The sequence below is a fragment of the Engystomops pustulosus genome, chromosome 5 (assembly GCF_040894005.1).
Source record: "Engystomops pustulosus chromosome 5, aEngPut4.maternal, whole genome shotgun sequence".
Classification (NCBI taxonomy): Eukaryota; Metazoa; Chordata; class Amphibia; order Anura; family Leptodactylidae; genus Engystomops; species Engystomops pustulosus.
Genome location: NC_092415.1, coordinates 132,261,258 through 132,286,048, shown reverse-complemented (window position 1 = coordinate 132,286,048; position 24,791 = coordinate 132,261,258). Strand labels below are relative to the sequence as shown.

Below are 24,791 nucleotides of genomic sequence, written 5' to 3'. Positions count from 1 at the left end.
AATTCTACCCTGTAACCTGACTGGATGGTCTGGAGAATCCAAGGGTTTTGGCAGATTTTTTCCCATTCGGGCCTGAAATGGGAAAGTCTCCCCCCCACCTGTTCGTCATTGTTTCCTCTGCTTGTGGTCGGGGTTAGAGAAAAACCCTCGACCTGCGCCTCCTTTTGTGTAGCTCCATCTACCTGTCTTTCCTTTGCCCCTAAAGGGAGGTTTCTCTTCCCTGGAGGAACGAAAGGGAAAGGGAAAGGAAGGTTTTTTAGGGGGAATTCTATTAATCGGAAACCCCTTTTTTCTGTCTGCAGCATTTTCTAGTATAGAGTCTAATTCGCTGCCAAACAAAAATTCACCTTGGAATGGGATACCGCAGAGCATAGACTTAGATTTCGTATCCCCACCCCACTGTTTTAGCCAGAGAGATCTCCGGACAGAATTGGTCAAGGCCGCCTCTTTGGCCGAAAACCTTAAAGCTTCAGCAGAAGCATCTGCTAAAAAGGCTGTGGCAGATTTGAGGAGGGGTAAAGACTCTATAATGGAATCCCTAGAGGTTTTATTTACCAGGTGTGATTCCAATTCTGACAACCAGAAATATAAAGTCCTGGCGACAGAAGTGGAGGCAATGTTGGTCTTAATATTTAAAGAAGACGTCTCCCAAGCCCTTTTAAGTAAAGCATCAGATTTACGGTCAAGGGGGTCTTTTAATTGGGCACTATCTTCAAATGGGAGATCCGTCTTTTTTACTACTTTAGCCACCTGAATGTCGACTTTAGGTATTTCCTCCCATAAAGTATTGTCCTCAAATTGTAATCTATTTCGGAATTCTTTGGGGATAGAAATTCTTTTTTCTGGCTCCTTCCATTCTGATAACACTAAGTCTTTTAGTGTGTCAATTACAGGAAAGAAACTTTTCTTTCTGTATTTGAGTCCCCCAAAGAGATCACTCTGTACAGAGGTTGGTTCAGACACATCCTCTATTTCTAGTGTGTTTCTCAAGGCTTTTAATAAGCTGTCTAGATCCTCGGACGCAAACAAATACTTTGTGTGCCCCTGATCTTTTGAATGTCCCCCCTCTAGACTTTCTTCCGGTCTATCATCTAAAGAACAGGAAGGGAAATCTGAGTCTTGATCAGAAGAGGAAGACTGAACGTATCTAGGTTTTTTCCTAGGTGGTTCGGGTAAATGAGCAGCAATAGAGGAAGAAACTTCTTCCTTTATTGCGGACCTTATTTCGTCCATTAATGACGACCTTTCCTCTTTTAAAATTTTGGTCAGACAATCTGAACACAGGCTTTTCCTATAGTCCTCTGGTAATTTAGAACTACATAAGCCACATCTTTTAGAGGGTTTTTTAAGGGGTTTATCTCTCTCTCTCTGTTCTTTCTCTTTAGGTTCTTTCTGCTCTTTCCCCTAAGAGAAGCATACATGATAACAGTTAATAACAGGTATGAAATGTATGGTGAGAGAGAAGAGGACAGCCCAGGGCTTGTACTTACGGGTACCAGGACCTGGAACAGGTTGGATGCGTCATCAGCCATTTTGCTGGAAGCACCAGAGCCACCGACTAGGTTTTCCCTCCAGGAACGCTTAAATTTGATTTTTTCCCGCGTTCTGGAGAGGCTCGTCCCTCCTCCCCCTTCCGGTTCAAACCGGAAGCGATCGGGCTCCTGGACTGCGCATGCGTCCACGGAGCCGGCTTTCGGGTCCGCCCCCAATGACGCGACCCTGTCGCTCTGACGTGTACACCGGAAGTCGCGTCTGCGGCCGACTTCCGGTACGCGGCCATCCCGGACCACGCACACCAGCAGCACGTGCGCGCGCGCACGAAAACACCTACCGGAGCCGGAACCCCTCACCGCCGAGGACCGATGCCCCTCACACACCGGTCCTCCAGCAGAGAAAGGGCCCCGGCACAGGTACCGCTGCATGTCCCCCCCGCAACCACCCAGCATTGGTCTCCCGGGACCGTTGGTTGGGCTGGCAGAACGGGGGGCGGGGAGGAGGTATATTTTGGCGTTCCCCCCACTCGGTTGTGAGGCGGAACCCATTAAAGTAAAAAAGTAAAAGTAAAAAGTAAAAGTAAAAAGAAACTCGTGTCTCCCTAGGGAGACTCTCTTGCATCCTATATCCCGAAGGGACAGGAAGACACTGGTGTTGGGTGCTAGGGAGGAGCTTTTAATCTCTTGCGCTTCCTGTCCCTACAGGATATAGGAGCATCCTCCAGGTGGGGGCCGTCATGGAACGTGGTGGAAAAAAAAAAATTTGTCTAGAACTACAATTATAAAATATACCGTTTTGCCTTACATACAAATTCAAAGAACAAACCTTTGGACCCTATTTTGTAGGTAACCCGGGGACTGCCTGTACACAATTTGTCATTCAGTTTCAAAATGGTGTCAATGAAAATGTCAGCTTGTGCCGCAAAAAAATGTGCCAAAGTAAGTCCTAGGTGTCAGAATATGGCAGCACAAATATTTTAGCTGCAAGCTATTTTTTAAACCAACACACTTTTTATTACTACCTGGAAAGTTGTCAACAGCAGACTTTAGTAAGTTTGAACAGGGGTACCCCGTTTGTCTAGCTTGATATTTAAAGGGAACCTACCACCACAAATCTACCTATAAAGGTAGATTGGGTGGTAGGTGGATCAATGGGATGTGAGGATAGCCCTTTTAAGGGCTAATCCTCACGTCCCCACACTTTTTTGTTAACTTTTAGTAGACATATATTCAAATTTACTTATGCGGCTACTGGGGCGTGGAGTAGCCGCATCTGAGGTTACACGAGGTGGCTACTCCACGCCCCGGTAGCCTCTTTTCCCCTCCTACTCACCCATCTTCGGCGCGCAGCTACGCCTGCGCGGTCACTGCTCCGAAACAGGTGCGGGCCTGCTCTTCTGCGCATGCGCAGACGGCAGGATCGCCGGACGAGGGCGCGCAGCTGCGCGCCGAAGATGGGTGAGTAGGAGGGGAAAAGAGGCTACCGGGGCGTGGAGTAGCCGCCTCGTGTAACCTCAGATGCGGCTACTCCACGCCCCAGTAGCCGCATAAGTAAATTTGAATATATGTCTAATAAAAGTGTGGGGACGTGAGGATTAGCCCTTAAAAGGGCCATCCTCACGTCCCATTGATCCACCTACCACCCAATCTACCTTTATAGGTAGATTTGTGGTGGTAGGTTCCCTTTAAAGACATGGGCAAGTTATTGTGTTTTTTTTTTTACTTAAAGAGAAGTTGTCAGGCAAATTAACCTCTCAAAACTGAATACATTTTTTTTCATAAACTGCCATTAGAAAGAATTGCCCCTACCCCTTCATTTACCCTCTACTTGCCTGTAAACTTAAGCAATCAGGTACTAAAGCTGTATGCAAATGACCTGAGAAAGGTCCAATGAACCATATTCATATTCAGCAGTCCAGCTTATACATGAGTGGGAGGCACAGCCACCCCCACCCAGTGCTTAATTTACAGCCTGTATAATTATTTGACGCTCCTGGTGCTTGCTCCTCCATGTGCTTCCTGGTTCTGGCGGCCCCTGTATCCTTTGTGTGTATGAGATACTCCTATACACATGGCTGCATCCTGTAGCAGTTGTTACAGCCTGACATGCTGTAACTCCTATAAACTAGCTGATGTCTGTGTCTCTCACAGCAGATAAAGCACAGACACCAGCAATGCTTTATCATAGATTACACCTGACATAGACATGAGTAGCGGGAGGAGAGGAGAGGGTAACAGGGTTTAAGTGACTTTGAAAGGCCTTAATAGCAGTAAAAGCCCATAAATCATGCCATTTTATAAACTTTTTAGAGACTTATCCCTTTAGATACTTCACATAAAACAAAATGGAGTTGTAATTTACAAGCTGTAATTTTGTTAGACAATATATTAATTTTGGCCAAAAATTAAACCGTCAAAGTATTAAAAGACAAAAAAACTCAAAAAACTCCAAAGTTTGATACCCAATTTCTATGGGGACGCCCCACGTGTGTGGGTAAACTGCTGTATGGGCATACGGCTGGGCATAGAACGGAAGGAGCGCCATTCAGAGCAGACCTACATTCTCACTAGAGATGAGCGAACATACTCGTCCGAGCTTGATGCTCGATCGAGCATTAGCGTACTCGTAACTGCTCGTTGCTCGGACGAGTATTTCGCCCGCTCGAGAAAATGGCAGCTCCCGCCGTTTTGCTTTTTGGCGGCCAGAAACAGAGCCAATCACAAGCCAGGAGACTCTGCACTCCACCCAGCATGACGTGGTACCCTTACACGTAGATAGCAGTGGTTGGCTGGCCAGATCAGGTGACCCTGGGATAGACTAGCCGCTGCCCGCGCTGCTCGGATCATTCTCTGTCTGGATGCCGCTAGGGAGAGAGCTGCTGCTGCTCAGGGAAAGCGTTAGGGTGTTCTATTAGCTTACTGTTAGGCAGGAGTGATTCTAAAAGAACCCAACAGCCCTTCTTAGGGCTACAATAACGTTATATTTTTTTTTTTTTTTAATTTGCAGCTAGTACCATATTGTGAGGAATTAGCAGGGGGACTTGCTACCGTTGTGTTTAGCTCTTAGTGACACACATATCCACCTCAAACACCAAAGTGGGAAAATTTATTAGGGGTTTGAGTAGAATTAGGCACAGTCTGCCAGTTTCTTTTTATTTTACGTTTATTTTTTTCATAACTCAGCGTCATCTCATCTGGCATAGTAGTGTGCTGTAATACTTGGCTAGAAAATAGCCATAGGAGAATACAAACGTCTTAATTACGCCTACAGTAGCGTTATATATATTTGATTTCTGGTTGATCTGCTGGTGGCTGTACTTGCTGCAGTGCATCTACTATCAAATTGGGAGCAATTTGGAGTCAGACTTGCGACCACTGTGTTTTAGTGACGCACATATCCATCGCAAAGACCGAAGTGGGAAAATTTATTAGGGCCCGGGGTTGTATTTCAATTAGGCACAGTCTGCCAGTTTCTTTTTATTTTACGTTTATTTTTTTCATAACTCAGCGTCATCTCATCTGGCATAGTAGTGTGCTGTAATACTTGGCTAGAAAATAGCCATAGGAGAATACAAACGGCTTACTTACGCCTACAGTAGCGTTATATATATTTGATTTCTGGTTGATCTGCTGGTGGCTGTACTTGCTGCAGTGCATCTACTATCAAATTGGGAGCAATTTGGAGTCAGACTTGCGACCACTGTGTTTTAGTGACGCACATATCCATCGCAAAGACCGAAGTGGGAAAATTTATTAGGGCCCGGGGTTGTATTTCAATTAGGCACAGTCTGCCATTTCCTTTTTTATTTTACGTTTATTTTTTTCATAACTCAGCGTCATCTCATCTGGCATAGTAGTGTGCTGTAATACTTGGCTAGAAAATAGCTATAGCAATAGGATAGCATCGTTTGGTTTTAAAAACTAAAAAACACAAAAAAAAAAAAAAAAAAAAAAGTTAAAAAAAAAATACAAGTTATAACTCTCATTTTCAAAATGTTTAACCCGAGGGCTAGGGGTAGAGGACGAGGGCGGGGACGTGGGCGTCCAACTACTGCAGGGGTCAGAGGCCGTGGTCCTGGGCGGGGTGAGACACCACCTGCTTATGAGGGAGCAGGGGAACGCCGCAGAGCTACACTCCCTAGGTTCATGTCTGAAGTTACTGGGAATCGTGGTAGAGCACTGTTGAGGCCAGAACAGTGCGAACAGGTGATGTCGTGGATTGCCGACAATGCTTCGAGCAATTTGTCCACCAGTCAGTCTTCCACGCAGTCCACCCATGTCACCGAAATCGGCACTCCTCCAGCTCCTGCACCTCAGCCTCCTCCCCCCCAGTCTGCCCCCTCCCAGCAAAATTTGCCATTTGAACCGGCATACTCTGAGGAACCGTTTTCTGGACCCTTCCCACAGTCACAAACCACTTGTCCGGTTGCTGATGAGCAATTTTCCGATGCCCAGGTTTTCCACCAGTCGCAGTCTGTGGGTGATGATGACCTTGTTGACGTAGTGGAAGAAGTGTGTAAAGAGGTGTCCGACGATGAGGAGACACGGTTGTCAGACAGTGGGGAAGTTGTTGTCAGGGCAGGAAGTCCGAGGGGGGAGCAGACTGAGGGATCGGAGGATGATGAGGTGACAGACCCAAGCTGGGTTGAGAGGCCGGGTGAACACAGTGCTTCTGAGACGGAGGAGAGTCCTCGACCAGAACAGGTTGGAAGAGGCAGTGGTGGGGCCAGACGGAGAGGCAGGGCCAGAGCTGGTGCATCAGCGCCAAATGTGTCAACTAGTGAAGCTCCCGTGGCGAGGGCTCCTGCGGCGAGGGCTAGATTTTCAGAAGTCTGGAGGTTCTTTAAGGAAACACCGGATGACCGACGGACTGTGGTGTGCCACATTTGCCAAACCAGGATCAGCAGGGGTTCCACCACTACTAGCTTAACTACCACCAGTATGCGCAGGCATATGAATGCTAAACACCCCACTCAGTGGCAACAAGCGCGTTCACCTCCGGCCGTGCACACCACTGCTCCTTCCCCTGTGTCAGCTGATAGTCAGCCCCCTGCCCAGGACCCTGCCACAAAAACCCCATCGTCACCTCCACGATCCTCCACAGCATCCACCAGCGTTCAGCTCTCCATACCCCAGACGCTGGAGCGGAAACGCAAATATAGTGCAACCCACCCGCACGCCCAAGCCCTTAATGTGCACATCTCCAGATTGCTAAGCCTGGAGATGCTGCCCTATAGGCTAGTAGAGACCGAGGCCTTTCGCAGCCTCATGGCGGCGGCCGCCCCTCGGTATTCGGTCCCCAGCCGCCACTACTTTTCCCGATGTGCCGTCCCAGCCCTGCACCAGCACGTGTCAGACAACATAATCCGTGCCCTGACCAACGCCGTTTCTGACAAGGTCCACCTGACCACGGACACGTGGACGAGTGCTGCCGGGCAGGGCCACTATATATTTCTGACGGCACATTGGGTTAACTTGGTGGAGGCTGGGACCGAGTGTGACCCTGCGGCTGGTCATATACTGCCGACGCCGAGGATTGCGGGGCCTACCTCGGTCCAGGTGTTTGAGGCCTACTATGCCTCCTCCTCCTCCCACCCCTCCTCCACCTCCTCCTCCGAACGACCATCCGTGGGCATGGCGCCATCAGTCGGTAGCTCTAGGCACAGCAGCAGTGCCGTCGCTAAGCGACAGCAGGCGGTGCTCAAACTGCTGAGCCTAGGCGATAAAAGGCACACCGCCCAAGAACTATTACAGGGCATCACGGCGCAGACTGATCTGTGGCTGGCACCGCTGAACCTGAAGCCAGGCATGGTTGTGTGTGACAACGGCCGTAACCTGGTGGCGGCTCTGCAACTCGGCAGACTGACACATGTGCCATGCCTGGCCCATGTGTTAAATCTGATAGTTCAGCGTTTCCTCAAGACATACCCCAATCTGTCTGATTTGCTCACGAAGGTGCGCCGCATCTGTGCGCATTTCAGGAAGTCCAGCACAGATGCTGCCACTCTCAGGGCAGCGCAGCGCCGCCTCCAACTGCCCGCTCACCGACTGTTGTGCGACGTGCCCACGAGGTGGAATTCAACACTGACCATGTTATCCAGAGTTTACCAGCAGCGCCGAGCGATTGTAGACTGCCAGATGTCAACTTCCACCAGAACTGGTAGTCAGGTCAGTCAGCTTCCTCAAGTCTACAATGAGGAGTGGACGTGGATGTCTGATATCTGTCAGGTGCTGAGTAACTTTGAGGAGTCAACACAGATGGTCAGTGGCGATGCCGCCATCATCAGCCTCACCATCCTGCTGCTTGGCCTGTTGAAAAACTCTCTGGTCAGCATGAAGTCGGAAGCTTTGCGCTCCTCACAAGAGACAGGGGAAGAAGATTCCCTTGTTGATAGCCAAAGCACCCTTAGGTCTGTTTCTCAGCGCATATCGGAGGAGGTGGAGGTGGAGGAGGATGAGGAGGAAGAGGAGGAGAATGTTGGCGAGACACAAGAGGGGACCATTGTTGAGTCCTACACTGTTGAGCGTGTATGGGCAGAAGAAGAGGAGTTGGAGGAGTTGGAGGAGGAGGAAATGGACAGTCAGGCCAGTGAGGGGAGTGAATTCTTACGCGTTGGTACTCTGGCGCATATGGCAGATTTCATGCTAGGCTGCCTATCCCGTGACCCTCGCGTTCAAAGAATTTATTCCAGCACCGATTACTGGGTGTTCACTCTCCTGGACCCACGGTACAAGCAAAATCTTTCCACTCTCATCCCTGGAGAGGAAAGGAGTGTGAGAATGCATGAATACCAGCAGGCCCTGGTGCACAAGCTGAAACAGTATTTCCCTTCTGACAGCGCTAGCGGCAGAGTGCGTAGTTCTGCGGGACAAGTAGCGAGGGAGAGTAGGCGAGCAGGCAGCTTGTCCAGCACTGGCAAGGGTACGCTTTACAAGGCTTTTGCCAGCTTTATGTCACCCCAGCAAGACACTGTCACCTATCCCCAGTCTCGGCAGAGTAGGGCTGATCTTTACAGAAAGATGGTGAGGGAGTACGTAGCTGACCATACCATCGTCCTAAATGATCACACAGCTCCCTACAACTACTGGGTTTCAAAGCTGGACATGTGGCACGAACTGGCGCTCTACGCCTTGGAGGTTCTTGCCTGCCCTGCCGCTAGCGTCTTGTCAGAGCGGGTTTTCAGTGCAGCTGGTGGCATCATCACCGATAAGCGTACACGCCTGTCGACTGACAGCGCTGACAGGCTGACGCTTATCAAGATGAATAAAGCATGGATTTCTCCTAATTTCAAATCTCCAGCAGGTGAAGGAAGCTCAACCTGAATAATTTATCCACTCCTCCTCCTCCTCATTTTCCTCCTTCTCCTCCTCTTTCTACAGTAAAGCAGAGGAAACTGGCTGTTTTTTGACAGGGCCCACTGGCTCTAGGTATAGTACTTTATGCATTTAATTTTTCTGGAGGGCCACCGACACGGTCCTCTGTTTTAAACAATTTTTGGGAGTGCCACATACAGGCACTCAATCTATTCAATTTTTCTGGAGGGCCACCTTTCCGGTCCTCTGTTTTAAACAATTTTTTGGGACTGCCACATACAGGCACTCAATCTATTCCATTTTTCTGGAGGGCCACCTACCTGCTCCTCTGGTTTGAAAAATTTTTTGGACTGCCACATACAGGCACTCAATCTATTCCATTTTTCTGGAGGGCCACCTACCTGCTCCTCTGGTTTAAAAACTTTTTTGGACTGCCACATACAGGCACTCAATCTATTCCATTTTTCTGGAGGGCCACCTACCTGCTCCTCTGGTTTGAAAAATTTTTTGGACTGCCACATACAGGCACTATCCAAATTGAATTGTCTCCATAGCAGCCTCCACACGTTGTCTCCATTGCTACCTCCAAAAGTCGTCCATATAGCTGCCTCCATACATCGTCCCTTTATCAAACGAGGTTTGTCAGGCCGAAATTTGGGTTGTTTTCATGGATTCCACATCAAAGTTGTTAACTTTGTCGCCACCCTGCTGTGTTATCCACAAAATACACTGGCAAACTTTTACCATTTACGGATATTATTTCAGCGCTTCTTGCGCATCTGTTTACATTCCCCTCACCCGCCATATCCTAAACTTATAAGAACGCTACTACACTTGATCTTATACAAAAGGTTCTTAGAAGTGCTGTTTGGGGAGTAGCCTAGAGACAGGGGCTTGGATTGGCGAAAGCTCGCCTAGCAGCGGAGCGCCAGCTCCATGCGCATCATGCGCTTCTTGCGCATCTGTTTACATTCCCCTCACCCGCCATATCCTAAACTTATAAGAACGCTACTACACTTGATCTTATACAAAAGGTTCTTAGAAGTGCTGTTTGGGGAGTAGCCTAGAGACAGGGGCTTGGATTGGCGAAAGCTCGAATAGCAGCGGAGCGCCAGCTCCATGCGCATCATGCGCTTCTTGCGCATCTGTTTACATTCCCCTCACCCGCCATATCCCAAACTTATAAGAACGCTACTACACTTAACTTGGTGCAGGCTGGGACCGAGTCTGACCCTGGGGCTGGTCATATACTGCCGACGCAGAGGATTGCGGGGCCTACCTCGGTCCAGGTCTCAAAGGCCTACTATACCTCCAAATCCTCCCACCCCTCCTCCACCTCCTCCTCCTCCGAATTACCATCCGTGGGCATGGCGCCATCAGTCGGTAGCTCTAGGCACAGCAGCAGTGCCGTTGCTAAGCGACAGCAGGCGGTGCTCAAACTGCTGAGCCTAGGTGATAAAAGGCACACCGCCCAAGAGCTATTGCAGGGCATTCCACATCAAACTTGTTAACTTTGTCGCCACCCTGCTGTGTAAGCCACAAAATATACTGGAAAACTTTTTTCATTTACGGATATTATTTCAGCGCTTCTTGCGCAGATGTTTACATTCCCCTCACCCGCCATATCCCAAACTTATAAGAACGCTACTACACTTGATCTTATCCGAAAGGTTCTTAGAAGTGCTGTTTGGGGAGTAGCCTAGAGACAGGGGCTTGGATTGGCGAAAGCTCGCCTGGCAGCGGAGCGCCATCTCCATGCCAAGAACCAACTAACATAGTTTTAACTGCAGTACCTTTAATCTACTACTAGTTCACTGCCTCCATACATCGTCCCCTTATCAAACGAGCTGTGTCAGGCAGAATTTTGGATTGTTTTCATGGCTTCCATGTTAACTTTGTCGCCACCCTGCTGTGTAATCCACAAAATATACTGGCAAACTTTTATCATGCACCAATATTATTTGAGCGCTTCTTGCTCACCTTCTTTGGTTCCTCTCTGCTACCCATTGGTTTGAAGCCTGAGTCCATTTAGGGTATGTCGCCATGCCACTCTCTAGCCTTCCGCTGCTGCCGCTGCCTCTGCATGCCGTCCCCTATAGTGTCAGGGTCAATTATTGGATGTTTTAGATGCTATCTAGCTTCATTCTGTCACTCTGTCATGGCCATGCTGTTGCCCATAATTTTGGCATAATGGTGCGATTAAGCAGCCTCAGAGGCATCCATGCATGCTGCCCCTGCTGTTTCCTGTCCATTTCCGTGGTGTTTCCATCCTTTTCTGAGGTTCCCAGGTGTTTGGCCAAGCTTCCCTGTGCAGAGCCTTGGTCCCCTTGAAAAATGCTCGAGTCTCCCATTGACTTCAATGGGGCTCGTTACTCGAAACGAGCACTCGAGCATCGGGAAAAGTTCGTCTCGAATAACGAGTACCCGAGCATTTTAGTGCTCGCTCATCTCTAATTCTCACATTTTACAGGCTATAAAATGTTTATTTTTTTGTAATTTGGACATATGGGGATTATTTTTTTTGCAGGCGAGATCCACTTTTCAGGTACATCATTATTATCAATATCTAATAATCAGATTTTATTACTTGGTGGTGGTTAAAAAAAATCATTAATTCTTGTTAATGGTTTTTAGCATGTTTTTTCCTGAATGTTCACCGTACCATAAAAATAATGTGTTATCTTTATTCTATGGGTCATCACAATTATGGCGTTACCCGATTTATAAAGCTTTTTTTTATGGTTAACTTGTTCTGCAAAATATAGATGTGAAAATGTCATAATTTTTGTGAAGTTTTTGGCTTTTTTTTTCCACTGCGTTCACTGTACAGGGTCAGTGACAATTTTACATTCGTTGTGATACCCAATGAGGCTTATTTACTAAGGGTTTCCCTCGGGTTTTCCGACGTTTTCGGGGATCACGCCGCTGGGACAGAGATTTAGAAGGGGATTGTGTCGCATGCAATTGGATTTTGGCACATCAGCACCAGCTTTCCTGCGACAGAAATGGGGGGGGCCCATCAGAGCGCGGCATTTAACTTTAAAATTGTGTTGCAATCAATGCACTTATACGCACTGGGAGGAATATGGTGAACTCCGGCGGACCTGAGCGGGAAAGCAACACATGCAGGTCGTAATGCAGATGTAAGTGAATCGCGGCACAGTACATTATCGCCGGACACTCTGGATCGGGAATTGCGCTTGACCAGGTAAGTAAATGTGCCCCAATATGTTGTGTTTCTTTGGATGATTTTCACTTTATGTTTTATTTGATGATTGCATGGGATGGGACTTTAGACTTTTATTCTTTTTTTAAGAATTTTTTTATTGCACTTACAGTATTAACTTTTTTTTTACGGTTTTATTTTGTCCCAGGGTGGGACATGAACAAGTGATCATTTGATCACTTGGTCATTGTAATATACTGCAATACTAATGTATTGCAGCATATTACATAGTCAGCCCTTGCTTTATACATAGGCTGACAGCTGCACTGTTAAGTCCTGCTGTAATCCCGATCCTAACAGGTTGCTACTGTATGCAGCCCTGGGGTCCTTATTGGACCTTAGGGTTGCCATGGCAACGATCGGCAACTCAATGCCCTGCACGGAGGGTGCCGATCGTTGCGGCAATGCACTATAGATGCCGCGGTCACTATGACTGTGGCGTCTATAGGGTTAAACGGACAGGATCGCGATAGTCTGGATCCCGGCTACCATGTACTGCCAGCATCCTGCGGAGATCACACAAGCTCAGCTTCTGAGCCCGGTTGATCGTCATGACATAATTCTACATTAAGGTGCAGGAACTACCCGCATACCATGATGTAGAATTACATCAGGGTGTGGGAAGTGGTTAAGGTCTTTTTTAAGTCCTAGTTAACCCCTTTAATGTGTTCAGAAGTAACATGCAAATAGCCAGACTGGTAAATATACATTTACCATTTGAAAGCAAGTTGATACCATCTACAATTCCCCAAAAGCTTGCTTCAACTTTTAAATGGCATAGTGTAAAGTGACATTGCTTTACGGTCTCTTAATATTATTAGAGTTTTGACCCTGGAACAGTAAAAAGGTTATTTCTAAATTTAGAACATTATCATCATTGAACTAGCATGTGACAGGCAATACAACCCAACAGGTGCCTTATGGGAGCAATACAAAAATAAAACCAGCAGTAGAAAATATAGTTTCTCATATTTTACAATAAATTATAAGTTATGGCAACTGAATGTAAATTCAAAGGATTTTCAGTCATATGGCTATTGAAGACCTATCCCTTAGAGATCAGTGGGAATTTGACACTTAGGACTTCTTCTAACCAGCCCCAGACAGCGGAATCAATACAGAGCACAGAGCTGTAATAACAGCCATAAAATAGATGTCAGAATAATCTGATGTGGATTTTTGTGCTATATATTATAGAATAAACCTCATTCTGAATGTTGGGCTTCTGCTACACATATTGCTACATTAAGATCCTGGCACTTTGCCAATAAGCGCGAATCCCGATCCTGTGGCATGGCAAAAGTTTCCACAAATCATAGAGTGCACCATAGACATAGATATGTTTTCCTTAATATTGAACTCAGTGGCTGTATTGTCACCGTATATGTACCTAATCAGGGTTAGGTTACCTACTTACTAGGAAGATATCCTACCCAAGATCCCTAGCTCTGTTATACTATGTGGAGAGCTCAACCTTACACTAGACCCCACCTTGGATAATTTCTTGGGCACTAAAGAAGTGAAACACGTCCTCTTGCAGTTGCAAGGCTGCAAGACCTGGTGAATGCAGTGTCCTTACAGTTATCAATTATATAACTTATTCATGTGTTTAATGTGGAACCTTTATTAAATATGGAGCTCGCCTTAGGAAAAAGAAACCTCACACACTGCAAGGTCGCCTCCCTAAATTTAAAACATCTCCAGATTGTGTGATGCTGCAGATTTGACACAGAAGATTCTATGAATACGGCAACCTAAGTAACTGCATGTTAGAGAGAGCTTTTAGGTAGCACTTGGCCCAATCATGCGTTTAAAGTAATAAAACTGCTTTTAATCAAGTAGCTCACTCTACTCCAAACATCGCTGATGCATTCCACTGCTTTTATGCAGATCTCAACCACCTGCCGGTGGTCCCCTAGGTTGTGCTTCACACTCACCCATCTCCATCACCCCCTTTCATTCTCAGTCAAGATTCTCTCCTCCTTGAGAGACTCTCTCCTCAATCAAACACTACTCCACAAAAAAAGAGAGAGCGAGATTGTGGGGCACATTTACTTACCGTCCGGAGGATCTCACCGAAAGTGCATTGTCCGCAGATGCTGCACTAAATAAGCCCCTGTGTGTGTGAATGGCTCTGCTAACCATTCCCTCAGGTAGGAGTGGGTGAAAGTAATGCTGGCTGTATGAAGAGAAACAACCTTGCTCCTCACCCCTACCTCAGGAATTTTCTTCAGCCAAGATAGCAGTGTCAAGTTGTGAGGAAGGTAGACTACGGTAGCTTGAACGCCTACTGCAGAAGCTCTGCTGCTACCAGGGACCATGTCCCTCAAACATAGACTTCAGCTAGAACCTAATTTAGTGGGTCAGTTTGCCTTACAGCGTACCACCCACTTTTCTAAAATAAAATAACTTGTACGCCAGAAACTAGCAGATAAATCGGCCCGTTTGTTTATATATTATCCCAATAAAGACTAAGGGGGAGATTTATCACCACATTTACTATAGTGCCTTTAACAGCTTCATAACTGAGACTCAGAGGGGGGCTAAAGGGGTTAGACACTTTAATGTAAATTTCATCTATGGCTTGGGGGCAGGCTGATGGTCAAATGTCCCCATTATCTTCATTTCGAATTCTACATCATTGTTCCGATCCTTCCTTGCTGTACTTCGGTCCATGGTTCGTCGTCTTTCTTCTCTCTTCCCCGGACCCTTCGCTGCGCCTCACTCACTGGAGGAGCGCATGATCCTTCCAGCCATCGTGCACGCACCCGCTCTGTAGCCTTCTGTTGCCCGTGTACCTCCCTGTGACGTGCGTGGGCACGCACAAAGATGGCGCCCACTGCTTTCACCCACACAGGGACACCGCAGAGAGAAAAGAAACTAATATGCCCCACAGTAAAGAACTGGGTGAGTCAGTTTAACACCCGATTTTGGAACTGGGAGAGCTAGTTAGGTAATGGACATGCTATTATAATTTGTTAGGAAAAAAAAGCTGAAGGTGGTCAACCCTTTTAAAATACTCAGAGGATATGTGCCAATTAAGAAACATTTTGCAGTCAGAAAATGACATGACAACAAAAATACATCTCCCCTAATACGTTTGTATTTAAAGGGATATCCCCATTTTGGTAACTTGAGGTTTTTGTTTTGTATTATGAAAAATTATACAGTTTTCCAATATACTTTCTACATCAATTCCTCAAAATTTTCACAATCTCTGCTTATGGTCATTCTATAGGAAGTTTCTATGTTTACTTCCAGTGGACAGAAATGTCACCATGGTTACACAGGTGCACTGCTCATTAGTATCATAGAGAGTAATGGGAGCTGTGTGATATAACAAGCCGTGCACCTGTGTGACCATGGTCAGATTTCTATCTACTGAAAATAAATGACGCTTTCTATAGAATGACAGCAAGCAAGTCCTGTGTGTGCAATGTAGACACAGACTAGATAAACAGCTGTGTCTTCACCCTTAACTCCTTAACCCCTTAAGGGCGCAGGGTTTTTCCGCTCATTTCTCGCTCTCCAACTTCAAAAATCCATAACTTTTTCATTTTTACGTGTACAGACCTGTGTGAGGGCTTATTTTGTGCGTAACAAATTTTACTTTCCCGTAACATTATTTATTTTAACATGCCGTGTACTGCGAAGCTGAAAAAAATTCCAAATGTGGAAAAATTGAAAAAAAAACGCACGTCACGTTCTTGTGGGCTCAGTTTTTTCGACTGACTGTGCACTCAAAATAACACCTCAGCTTTATTCTTTGGTTTGGTGCGATCGCGGTGATACCAAATTTATATAGGTTTTATTGTGTTTTAATACATTTTCAAATATTAAACGAATGTGTACAAAAAAGAAAAAAACATTTTTGCCATCTTCTGACGCTAATAACTTTTTCATAGATTGGCGCACGGAGATGTGTGAGGTGTCATTTTTTGCAAAATGAGGCGATGTTTTCATTGCTACCATTTTGAGGTCTGTGCGATATTTTGATAATTTTTTATGTGATGTAAAAAGGTGTAAAAGTTGCATTTCGGACATTTGGGCGCCATTTCCCGCCTCGGAGGTCACCGCCGGCCGTATTTGATAGATCGGGCATTTTGGGACGCGGCGATACCTAATATGTTTGTGATTTTTACTGTTTATTATGTTTTATATCAGTTCTAGGGAAAGGGGGGTGATTTGAATTTTTAATATTTTATTAAGTTTTTTTATTTTTTAAACTTTTTTTTTCTTTTTTTTCCCACTATTTCTTAGACCATCTAGGGTACATTAACCCTAGATGGTCAGATCGCTCCTGGCACAGTATGGCATTTTTGCAGGTCATTCATTACAATGAGCCACTGTCAAAAGAAGAACCCAAGGCTACCATGGCAACCGATCGCCACCCCCCGATGACGTTCTTCAATTGGATGTTATTAAAAAAAATGTTCCTGTGTGAAGATAATTTCTCATAAATGTAACCATGTTGTCCCTTAGAAACGAGATGGCTTCCTTGGATACGGCCACGTCTGATAGATTGAGTGCAGAAAGAAACAAAAGGTTATTGTATATAAAATGTCCGGGAGTTACTACATGTCGCACAGCCGTCCTGTGGTAATGATCGCTGAATCCTGGTGGTTTGGCAGGACTCTATAGCGCATATCTCGCCACCGCTGCCAGAGTGTGACGTGGTCGTATCCAAGGAAGCTATCTGGTTTCTAAGGGACAGAATAACTACATTTATGAGAAATTATCTGCACACAGGAACATTTTTTTTAATAACATCCAACTGAAGAAATGTTTACATATGGCAAATGAATTTAATTAAATGTAAATGCACAGATGGGAATACCCCTTTAAGGCTCAGTCCCATTTTTTGGATTCTGACTTGCGTCTCTTTATATGGTTATAACTTTTGAACTTTATCACAGTGATTCTGAGATTGTTTTTTCCCCACATGTTGTACTTCATTTTAGTGGTAAATTTTGGCTGATAAGTTTTGCGTTTATTTACAAAAAAAAAAAAAAGAAAAAATGTTGAATTTTTTTGAAAAATTTGCCATTTCAGAAATTCTAAATCATTGCGTTTTCAGGCAGATAGATTTACCACCTAAATAAATTTCTGAATAACATTTCCCATATGTCTACTTAACATTTTCATAATTTTTGAAATGTCTGAATAATTTATTTTGATGTAACGCGGCTTACAAATCAAATATCGATTTTTCGTATTTTCAGAATTGACTATTTTGGGGATAAATACTGTTTTGAATGACATTTTACATATTTAACATCAAAACCCCCTATATAATCAACCCATTTTTTAAATATGCACCCCTCAAACTATCAGAAACAGCTTTTAGGAAGATTGTTAACCCCATGAGATCTTCATAGTAATTACATCAAAATTTTGAATGGTCAAATTGTGTCTGTTATACGTTTATTTAGCACTAAAATTTACACATTTCCAAAAGTTAAAAAGAGAAAACCATTTTACAATTTGTTATGCAATTTCTCCCACATAAAGAGACCCCCCACACGTGGCTGTTACTTGTTTTATGGGCGCATAGCGAGGCGCTGACCGCGGCATTTAACGGGTTAAACACCCGCGATCGGAGCCCACTCTGACTGCGGGTGTTACACAGCGGTGTCGGCTATTAGTTATAGCCGACACACGGGTGTCTCAATGCCGGTTCGGCTCAGATCTTGAGCTGAAACGGCATCAGCGCTGCGTCCGATATATCGGACGCTGAGCTCTAAGTCTCTGCGCTCAGCGTCCGATATATTGGATGCTGAGCGCCAGGAGGTTAAAGCAGATTCACATGACAGTGAAAATCGAAAATGCTAATATTTTATTAGATCAGGGTCAATGACCGGTATCTTAATGGATAGTGCGACCATTCCGTTAAAAAGTAAAGCATGTCCTAGTCAGAAGCAGTTTTCACAGATCACTCAATGAGATTTATCAAGGTTTGTACTGCGGGGTATGTGAAATGGTGAGAAGACCTGCAGTTGACCCACACAGTGCTCACTGATCAACCATGTAGAGAGAGGGACAACATTCTTGTAAGGACGGGAAATTGACAGAAAGAGGATTTCCTGTCTGCTTGGGCCAAAATTTGTAGAGGCACAGAGATGTCAAAACAAGAAGGCGTGGTTCATGGGCAGCCTGGAGAAAAACTGACTCTTCTCTTCAGAAGTTGACTCGCCTCTTCTCATTTGCATATCAGGAAACCGGCTGCAATTAAAGTAGAGTTTCTCAGTGGCAGATAATTTTAGGTGATATGGGGAGCACTTTTAACCTTTTACCAGCATGTATTACTGGTGTGAGAAATAAAATTCTGGTGGCAGTTCTTCTTTAAAGAGAACCCGTCATGCAAAATAACCCCCCTAAACTAAATATATTTTCAGAAACTGCCATTAGAGAGCATTGCCTCTATCACTTCATTGTCCCTCTACATGTCTGTAAACCTAAGCAATGAGGTCCTAAAGCTGTATGCAAATAACCTGTGAAATGTCCAATGAAGCATTAGCATATTCAAGCTGTCCACTCTATTCATGAGTGGGAGGCACAGCCACACCCCCAGTGCATGACTGACAGCCTGTATAATGGTGTGAGGCTGTATAATGATGTGCTTCCTGGTGCTGGTGGCCACGCCCCCTGCAGCCTGTGTGTGCATGTGTGTGTGTATATAGGAGAGATACAGCAGCTCCAGGCAGCCATGTTACAGCAGAACATGTCAGATTCATGTGTAGCTGATGTCTGTGTCTCTCACCTGTATATTAGGAGGATGCAGCATTTACTATACATTACACACAGACATGAGCAGGGGGAGGAGAGGGGAGGGGTAACAGGGGTGACATCACTGCCTCTGACCATGTGACCAGCCTCATTTACATTATAAAAAATAGATGATTTTACAATGATTAATGTATGAAATAACTAGATAAAGGCTGGGATGGGATCCTTGTGAGCTGCTCCAACAGGTCGAGGTGACAGGACTAGTGACACAGACCTGATGACAGGTGTCCTTTAACCAGCGTGCACAGTGGCTAATCCTCTGGATTGTGGTTCTGCTGCACTTTAACATCATGAAACAGATGGCGTCTTTCCATCCTGCCTTTTTCGCTACATTGACATATAGTGGTCAGATGGGGGCAAAAACTATGCCTCCACCTGCCACTATTAGTCAATGTTTACGCGGAGCATACACAAACAATGTGATTTAACCCAGTCTAAAAGGTACATGATGAATTGGATTACTATATTACACAGAAAAATATACAAACTATCAATAGGGAGTCTGAGGTTGTGGAGAAGATAAAATGTAATAGATGTCCCATAATCCGGGTGCAGAATCTCACATAATACAGAAGGACATCATTGTGGTCCTGTCCTGACCCAATCCTGGAGACAACTTTTGGGACTGAATCCTCACACCAGGCTCCCTTTACAGTAAGTAGTGCAATGACAGCAGTTTGTGTGTACTGCTTGTATCGCACACAATCTGTCAGGAGGTGACAGAAGTGCTGGGGAGATAACACATCAGCACCATGCAACTACCATCGCCTGCCCTTCAGTATGGCCACTGGCACCAGACACACGGACAGCAGGCAGTGGACAGAGTTCGGTACTAGTCCAGCGCCAATAACGAGCACCGAGCAGTACCGGTACCAGAGATAACATTGAAGCAAGGCTACATACACACAGCGGAAGCAGCCGCCGGGCAGATAAGCTACAGACCTGCGATCAATAGCAGGAAACGTTGCCCTTGGCGTCCAAGTCCTGCCCTACTTCACAATGCTCTGGCAGCCGCGGGTAATAGTAACAGGAGAGGTGACATACGTCTTCCATGATGGTGCACCATAGGGGCCATGCAGTACGAGTGCTCACGTTGCGCCTCAGCACTTACCATACTTGTTGGGCTCCCTGGAATACTCCAGGATGTGGACGGTGGTACCGCGCTCCCCTTCTGCCTCGCTCAGTGACAAGTACGCCTGCCTCGCCGGTTCCTGCTCCTCACACACCGCTGCCTCTTCGCCGGAGGGCGCCGGGGTCACTTTAAAGCGGTTGGCCATGAAGCTGCCGGCACAATAGCAGTGTGAGTGCACTGATGGAGATGCGCCGCCTCAGGAGAGAAGCCACTCACTCCCAGGGCGGGTAAAGGCTGCGCTGACAGTGAGTGTGTAATCCCTGCCCAGGAGCCATGTGCAGTGGGCTGGGCAGCCGGCCTCATGCTCCTCCTATGAATACTAGCGATGATTATATACAGTGTATATTTTTGTGTGAAGTGTCTTGTATCAACTGATTGCGCTCAGAAATTGTTGAGTGTGAGCTCAGCTGAGTTGGCCACTTATAGAAATTTTAACCCCTCTGTTGCCGAAGCCACTTTTCACTTTCCTGCTACAGCCCCTGTCACAGTATCTTTGGAGCGCTTTAACATACCCTGCTTATTTTGTTATAGTTTTTGGTGGCACATTGTACTTTATGTTAGGTGAAAAATGTGGGTGATATCTTTTGCGTTTAGTTATGAAAAAAATGTAAATTTGGTTAAAATTTTGAAAAAAATGCAGTTTTCAAACTTTGTAAATGTATGCTTTCAGGCAGATTATCTCCCTCCACCCCCCACCCCCCTCAAATAACTTAATAACTAACATTTACCAAAAGACATCTTCTACATTTATGAGAGAAAAACCCCTTTAACCCCTTAAGGACGCAGGGTTTTTCCGCTCATTTCTCGCTTTCCAACTTCAAAAATCCATAACTTTTTCATTTTTCCGTGTACAGACCTGTGTGAGGGCTTATTTTGTGCGTAACAAATTTGACTTTCCCGTAATGTTATTTATTTTAACATGCCGTGTACTGCGAAGCAGAAAAAAAAATCCAAATGTGGAAAAATTGAAAAAAAAAAAACGCACGTGTGGGCTCAGTTTTTACGACTTTCACTCTTCGCTCCAAATAACACGCCTACTTTATTCTTTGGCTCGGTGCGATCACGGTGATACCAAATTTATATAGGTTTTATTGTGTTTTAATACATTTTCAAAAATTAAACGAATGTGTACAAAAAAAAAATTTTGTCATCTTCTGAAGCTAATAACTTTTTCATATATTGGCGCACGGAGCTGTTTGAGGTGTCATTTTTTGCGAAATGAGCCGACGTTTTTATTGCTACCATTTTAAGGTCTGTGCGTCATTTTGATCATTTTTTATTTCATTTTTTATGTGATGTAAAAAGGTGTAAAAGTCGCATTTCGGACATTTAGGTGCCATTTCCCGTCTCAGAGGTCACCGTCGGCCGTAACCGTTTTTATATTTTGATAGATTTTGGGACGCGGCGATACCTAATATGTTTGTGATTTTTACTGTTTAATATGTTTTATATCAGTTCTAGGGAAAGGGGGGTGATTTGAATTTTTAATATTTTATAAATTTTTTTTATTTTTTAAACTTTTTTTTTTCTTTTTTTTCCCACTATTTCTTAGACCATCTAGGGTACATTAACCCTAGATGGTCAGATCGCTCCTACCATATACTGCAATACTTCTGTATTGCAATATATGGCATTTTTGCAGGTCATTCATTACAATGAGCCACTGGCTCATTGTAACGAATCTCCAGAAGCCATGTAGCCTCGTGTCAAAAGAAGAGGCTACCATGGCAACCGATCGCCGCCCCCCGATGACGTTCGAGGCGCGGCGATCGTAATGAAGATGGCGGCGCCCGTGCGCCGGCGGCGTTGAGAGGGTTAATAGCCGTGATCGGTGCAAGCACCGACTGCGGTTATTAGCGGTGGGGGTTTTCTGCAAAATGCAAAAACCCCCACCTTTTTATGAAGAGGACTTAGCCCGTGAGCCCTCTTCATACACTCCTTATACCTCTGCGCTGTAGAGCTACGGCGCAGAGCGTTAAAAGGTTAATGACATTTTAGAAATTGTAGCCCTCAAAGAATGTAAAACAACTTTTAAGAAATATGTAAACCCTTTAATTTTCACTGCTTGAAAATGGCTACATTGAGCTAGCCGAAACGTAGCTTTGTATCCACATGTGAATAAATATATCTTGGATAAGGACAACGGAGTTCTGCTGCCTTCTCTTCTACTTTGATGCCACTGGATCTTGGGTCAGACCAACACAGCTAGCACCCACACGGATTGAATCCCTCGCTGTATCTCACAGTGCTGCCTACCTGTACTACATCTTCACAAATTATCAAGGTGTATAATGAGTATTTGGACCCCACAGGTGTTCAAACATTTGGGCTGAAAGCTGAAAAAATGAATTTTTTCCTCAAAAATTCCCTTTTTCTGTGGTGTCCACAAGGGGCAAAAGGAGAAATTGCACCACAGAAATTGTTCAACAATTTCTCCTGAACACTGAAATGCCCCACATGTGGATATAGACTTCTGTAGGGACACACGGCCACGGCTGTTGGGCTTTTTGAAGGCAATTTGGACGCAGGATGCAGCATTTGGAGAATCCCTGAAGTACCATAACAGTGAAAGTCCCCCACTGGGAGGTGGCATGATGACAACTCATCATCAGGAAGGTGAGAGGGACCCCTGGACAACGAGGGAAGATGGGTGGCAGCCATCTTGCTGTCTGCCATCTTGCCCCATAACACTATTTTTACACTGATCCGATTGGTCGTTCCGCAAGATGCCACCTACATGCTAATGTGGCTCTTCTGGTGATCTGTTGCTACATTCTTATTTTCAATGTAGATTTCTTGTCATTTATGAATATGATATGGATTTATCATGGATTCTTGTCATTTATGAATATGATTTATCATGGATAACCTCTACATTATTTATACTCAAAGGGGTTTTCCTACTTAGTTTCCAGAGAGGACACAGATTGAGTTGCATAACAGGATGGTGCAGAGAGCTAATATCTCTCTGCATTATTACTGTTCCCCTGCTGTAAATGTGATAACGGCAGGCATAGTGTGATGATGTCATCAAGTCTGCCGCCATCACAGCACAGAGGAAGATTAAAAAAAGCAGATCTACTGGGGAACGGGGTAAGTATGTGTTTTTAAAATTAATTTGAAACAAGGAAAAGAGGACGAATGGGGAGGTATGAGATGGGGCCACAATATGGGAGTATGATACAGGGCACACAATATGGGCTGGTATGAGAGGGGGCCCACAAAATGGGAGGGGTGGTATGAGAGGGGACTCATATTATGATGGGGATATGAGTGGGGCACAGGGGCGTAGCTAGGTCATCCTGGGCATCCTGGGCATCCTCCCCTCTCTCAACACGATCCGTGTCCTGTCACTGCTTTCCCCAGCAGCTCAGCCTCCGTTGAATAATAGTCACAGAGTCTGAAGGACCTGTGATGATGTCATGGTCACATGACCTGCCGGGGAAAGCAGTGCACACACAGAGATCTCTGCATCTGTGAGGTAAGGGGGAGAATAAGGGGGGTTAGTGTGAGCAAATTACTTACTGGGGGGCTGTGTGTGAGGCACATTACTTACTGGGGGGCTGTGTGAGGACATTACTTACATACATGCCTCCCAAAAACTCACATGCAGTCGAAACCTTCGTCTCCCTTGTTGAGAGAGACGTTACCCAATTCAGACACAACATCAACACCAATAGAATGCATGCATCCAATAACCTTTCTAGTACTGACAAAACAGCCCTACTACACCTTATGTCCAATAGGGAAATCATCATCAAACCGGCAGATAAGGGGGGTGCGGTGGTGATTCAGGATAAGAACAAGTACATTAATGAGATCTTGTCCCAACTCAGTGACACCACTATTTACCATAAACTTGAGAGAAATCCTACTGGCAGAATTACTACTGCCATACAAAAAACACTTGACAAATACAATACATTGGGCATTATCGATTGGGATGTACGCACCTTTCTGACAAAAATCAATCCCATTACTCCGGTCATTTACACATTACCCAAAATCCACAAAAACCTAACCAACCCTCCGGGGCGCCCTATAGTAGCCTCCTCAGATTCCATCCTCTCACCACTCTCCATCCTCTTAGAAAAAATCCTCACTCCACTAGTCAAAACTACTCCGTCCTTCCTCCTTGACACATCCGAATTTCTGAAACTGATCAAAGACATCCACAAAATTGATCCTGGCACCATTTTTGCTACATTTGATGTAAACAGCTTATACACTTCCATTAAACATGAACTAGGCATCAGAGCAGTACAGAAATTACTTGAATCCCACGAATATCCACAACTCGAAATAGAATTCATTATAGATCTACTCAAATTAGTACTGACTGAAAACTTTTTTATGTTTCAAGACAATTACTACATCCAAAGGCAGGGTACTGCCATGGGTTCCAACGTGGCCCCTCCATATGCGAACACATATATGGCCGATTTTGAAGAAACCTTCATTTACCATAATCCTTTGTTTATCCAACATTGTCAAATTTGGAAAAGATATATTGATGATGTGTTCTGCATATGGAGGGGCCCGGAGAATTCACTCTTAGAATTTCTGACATACCTCAACTCTAATCGCCCAGAATTACAATTCACCATCCATCACGACCTTACGAAAATTCAGTTCCTTGACACAAAAGAGGACGGCACCCTATGGTCTGATATATATACAAAACCCACAGACCGTAATAACTTACTTCACTTTTCCAGCTACCATCCTGAATCCACCAAACGTTCCCTACCTTTTTCCCAATACAACAGGGTTGAACGCATTGTCAGTAAACCTGAACTTGTCGATACTAGGTTAGAAGAAATGAAGACTAAATTTGTGA

The 24,791-nt window shown here is 45.1% G+C and overlaps 1 protein-coding gene across 3 annotated transcripts in view; it reads right to left on the bottom strand.

Annotated features, from left to right (window-relative positions):
• The window catches only part of SLC12A7 (solute carrier family 12 member 7), a 237,382-nt gene extending 217,138 nt beyond the window's left edge, over window positions 1-20,244 (bottom strand). The window contains exon 1 of one of the 3 annotated variants that reach the window (XM_072153070.1): window positions 19,931-20,244. In XM_072153070.1, coding sequence (XP_072009171.1) covers window positions 19,931-20,096 — 166 coding nt within the window. In that variant the 5' untranslated portion in view covers window positions 20,097-20,244. The remainder of the gene's footprint in view (window positions 1-19,930) is intronic. The other 2 variants (XM_072153072.1, XM_072153071.1) reach the window with 2 other exon arrangements.
• Window positions 20,245-24,791: the final 4,547 nt, after the last annotated feature.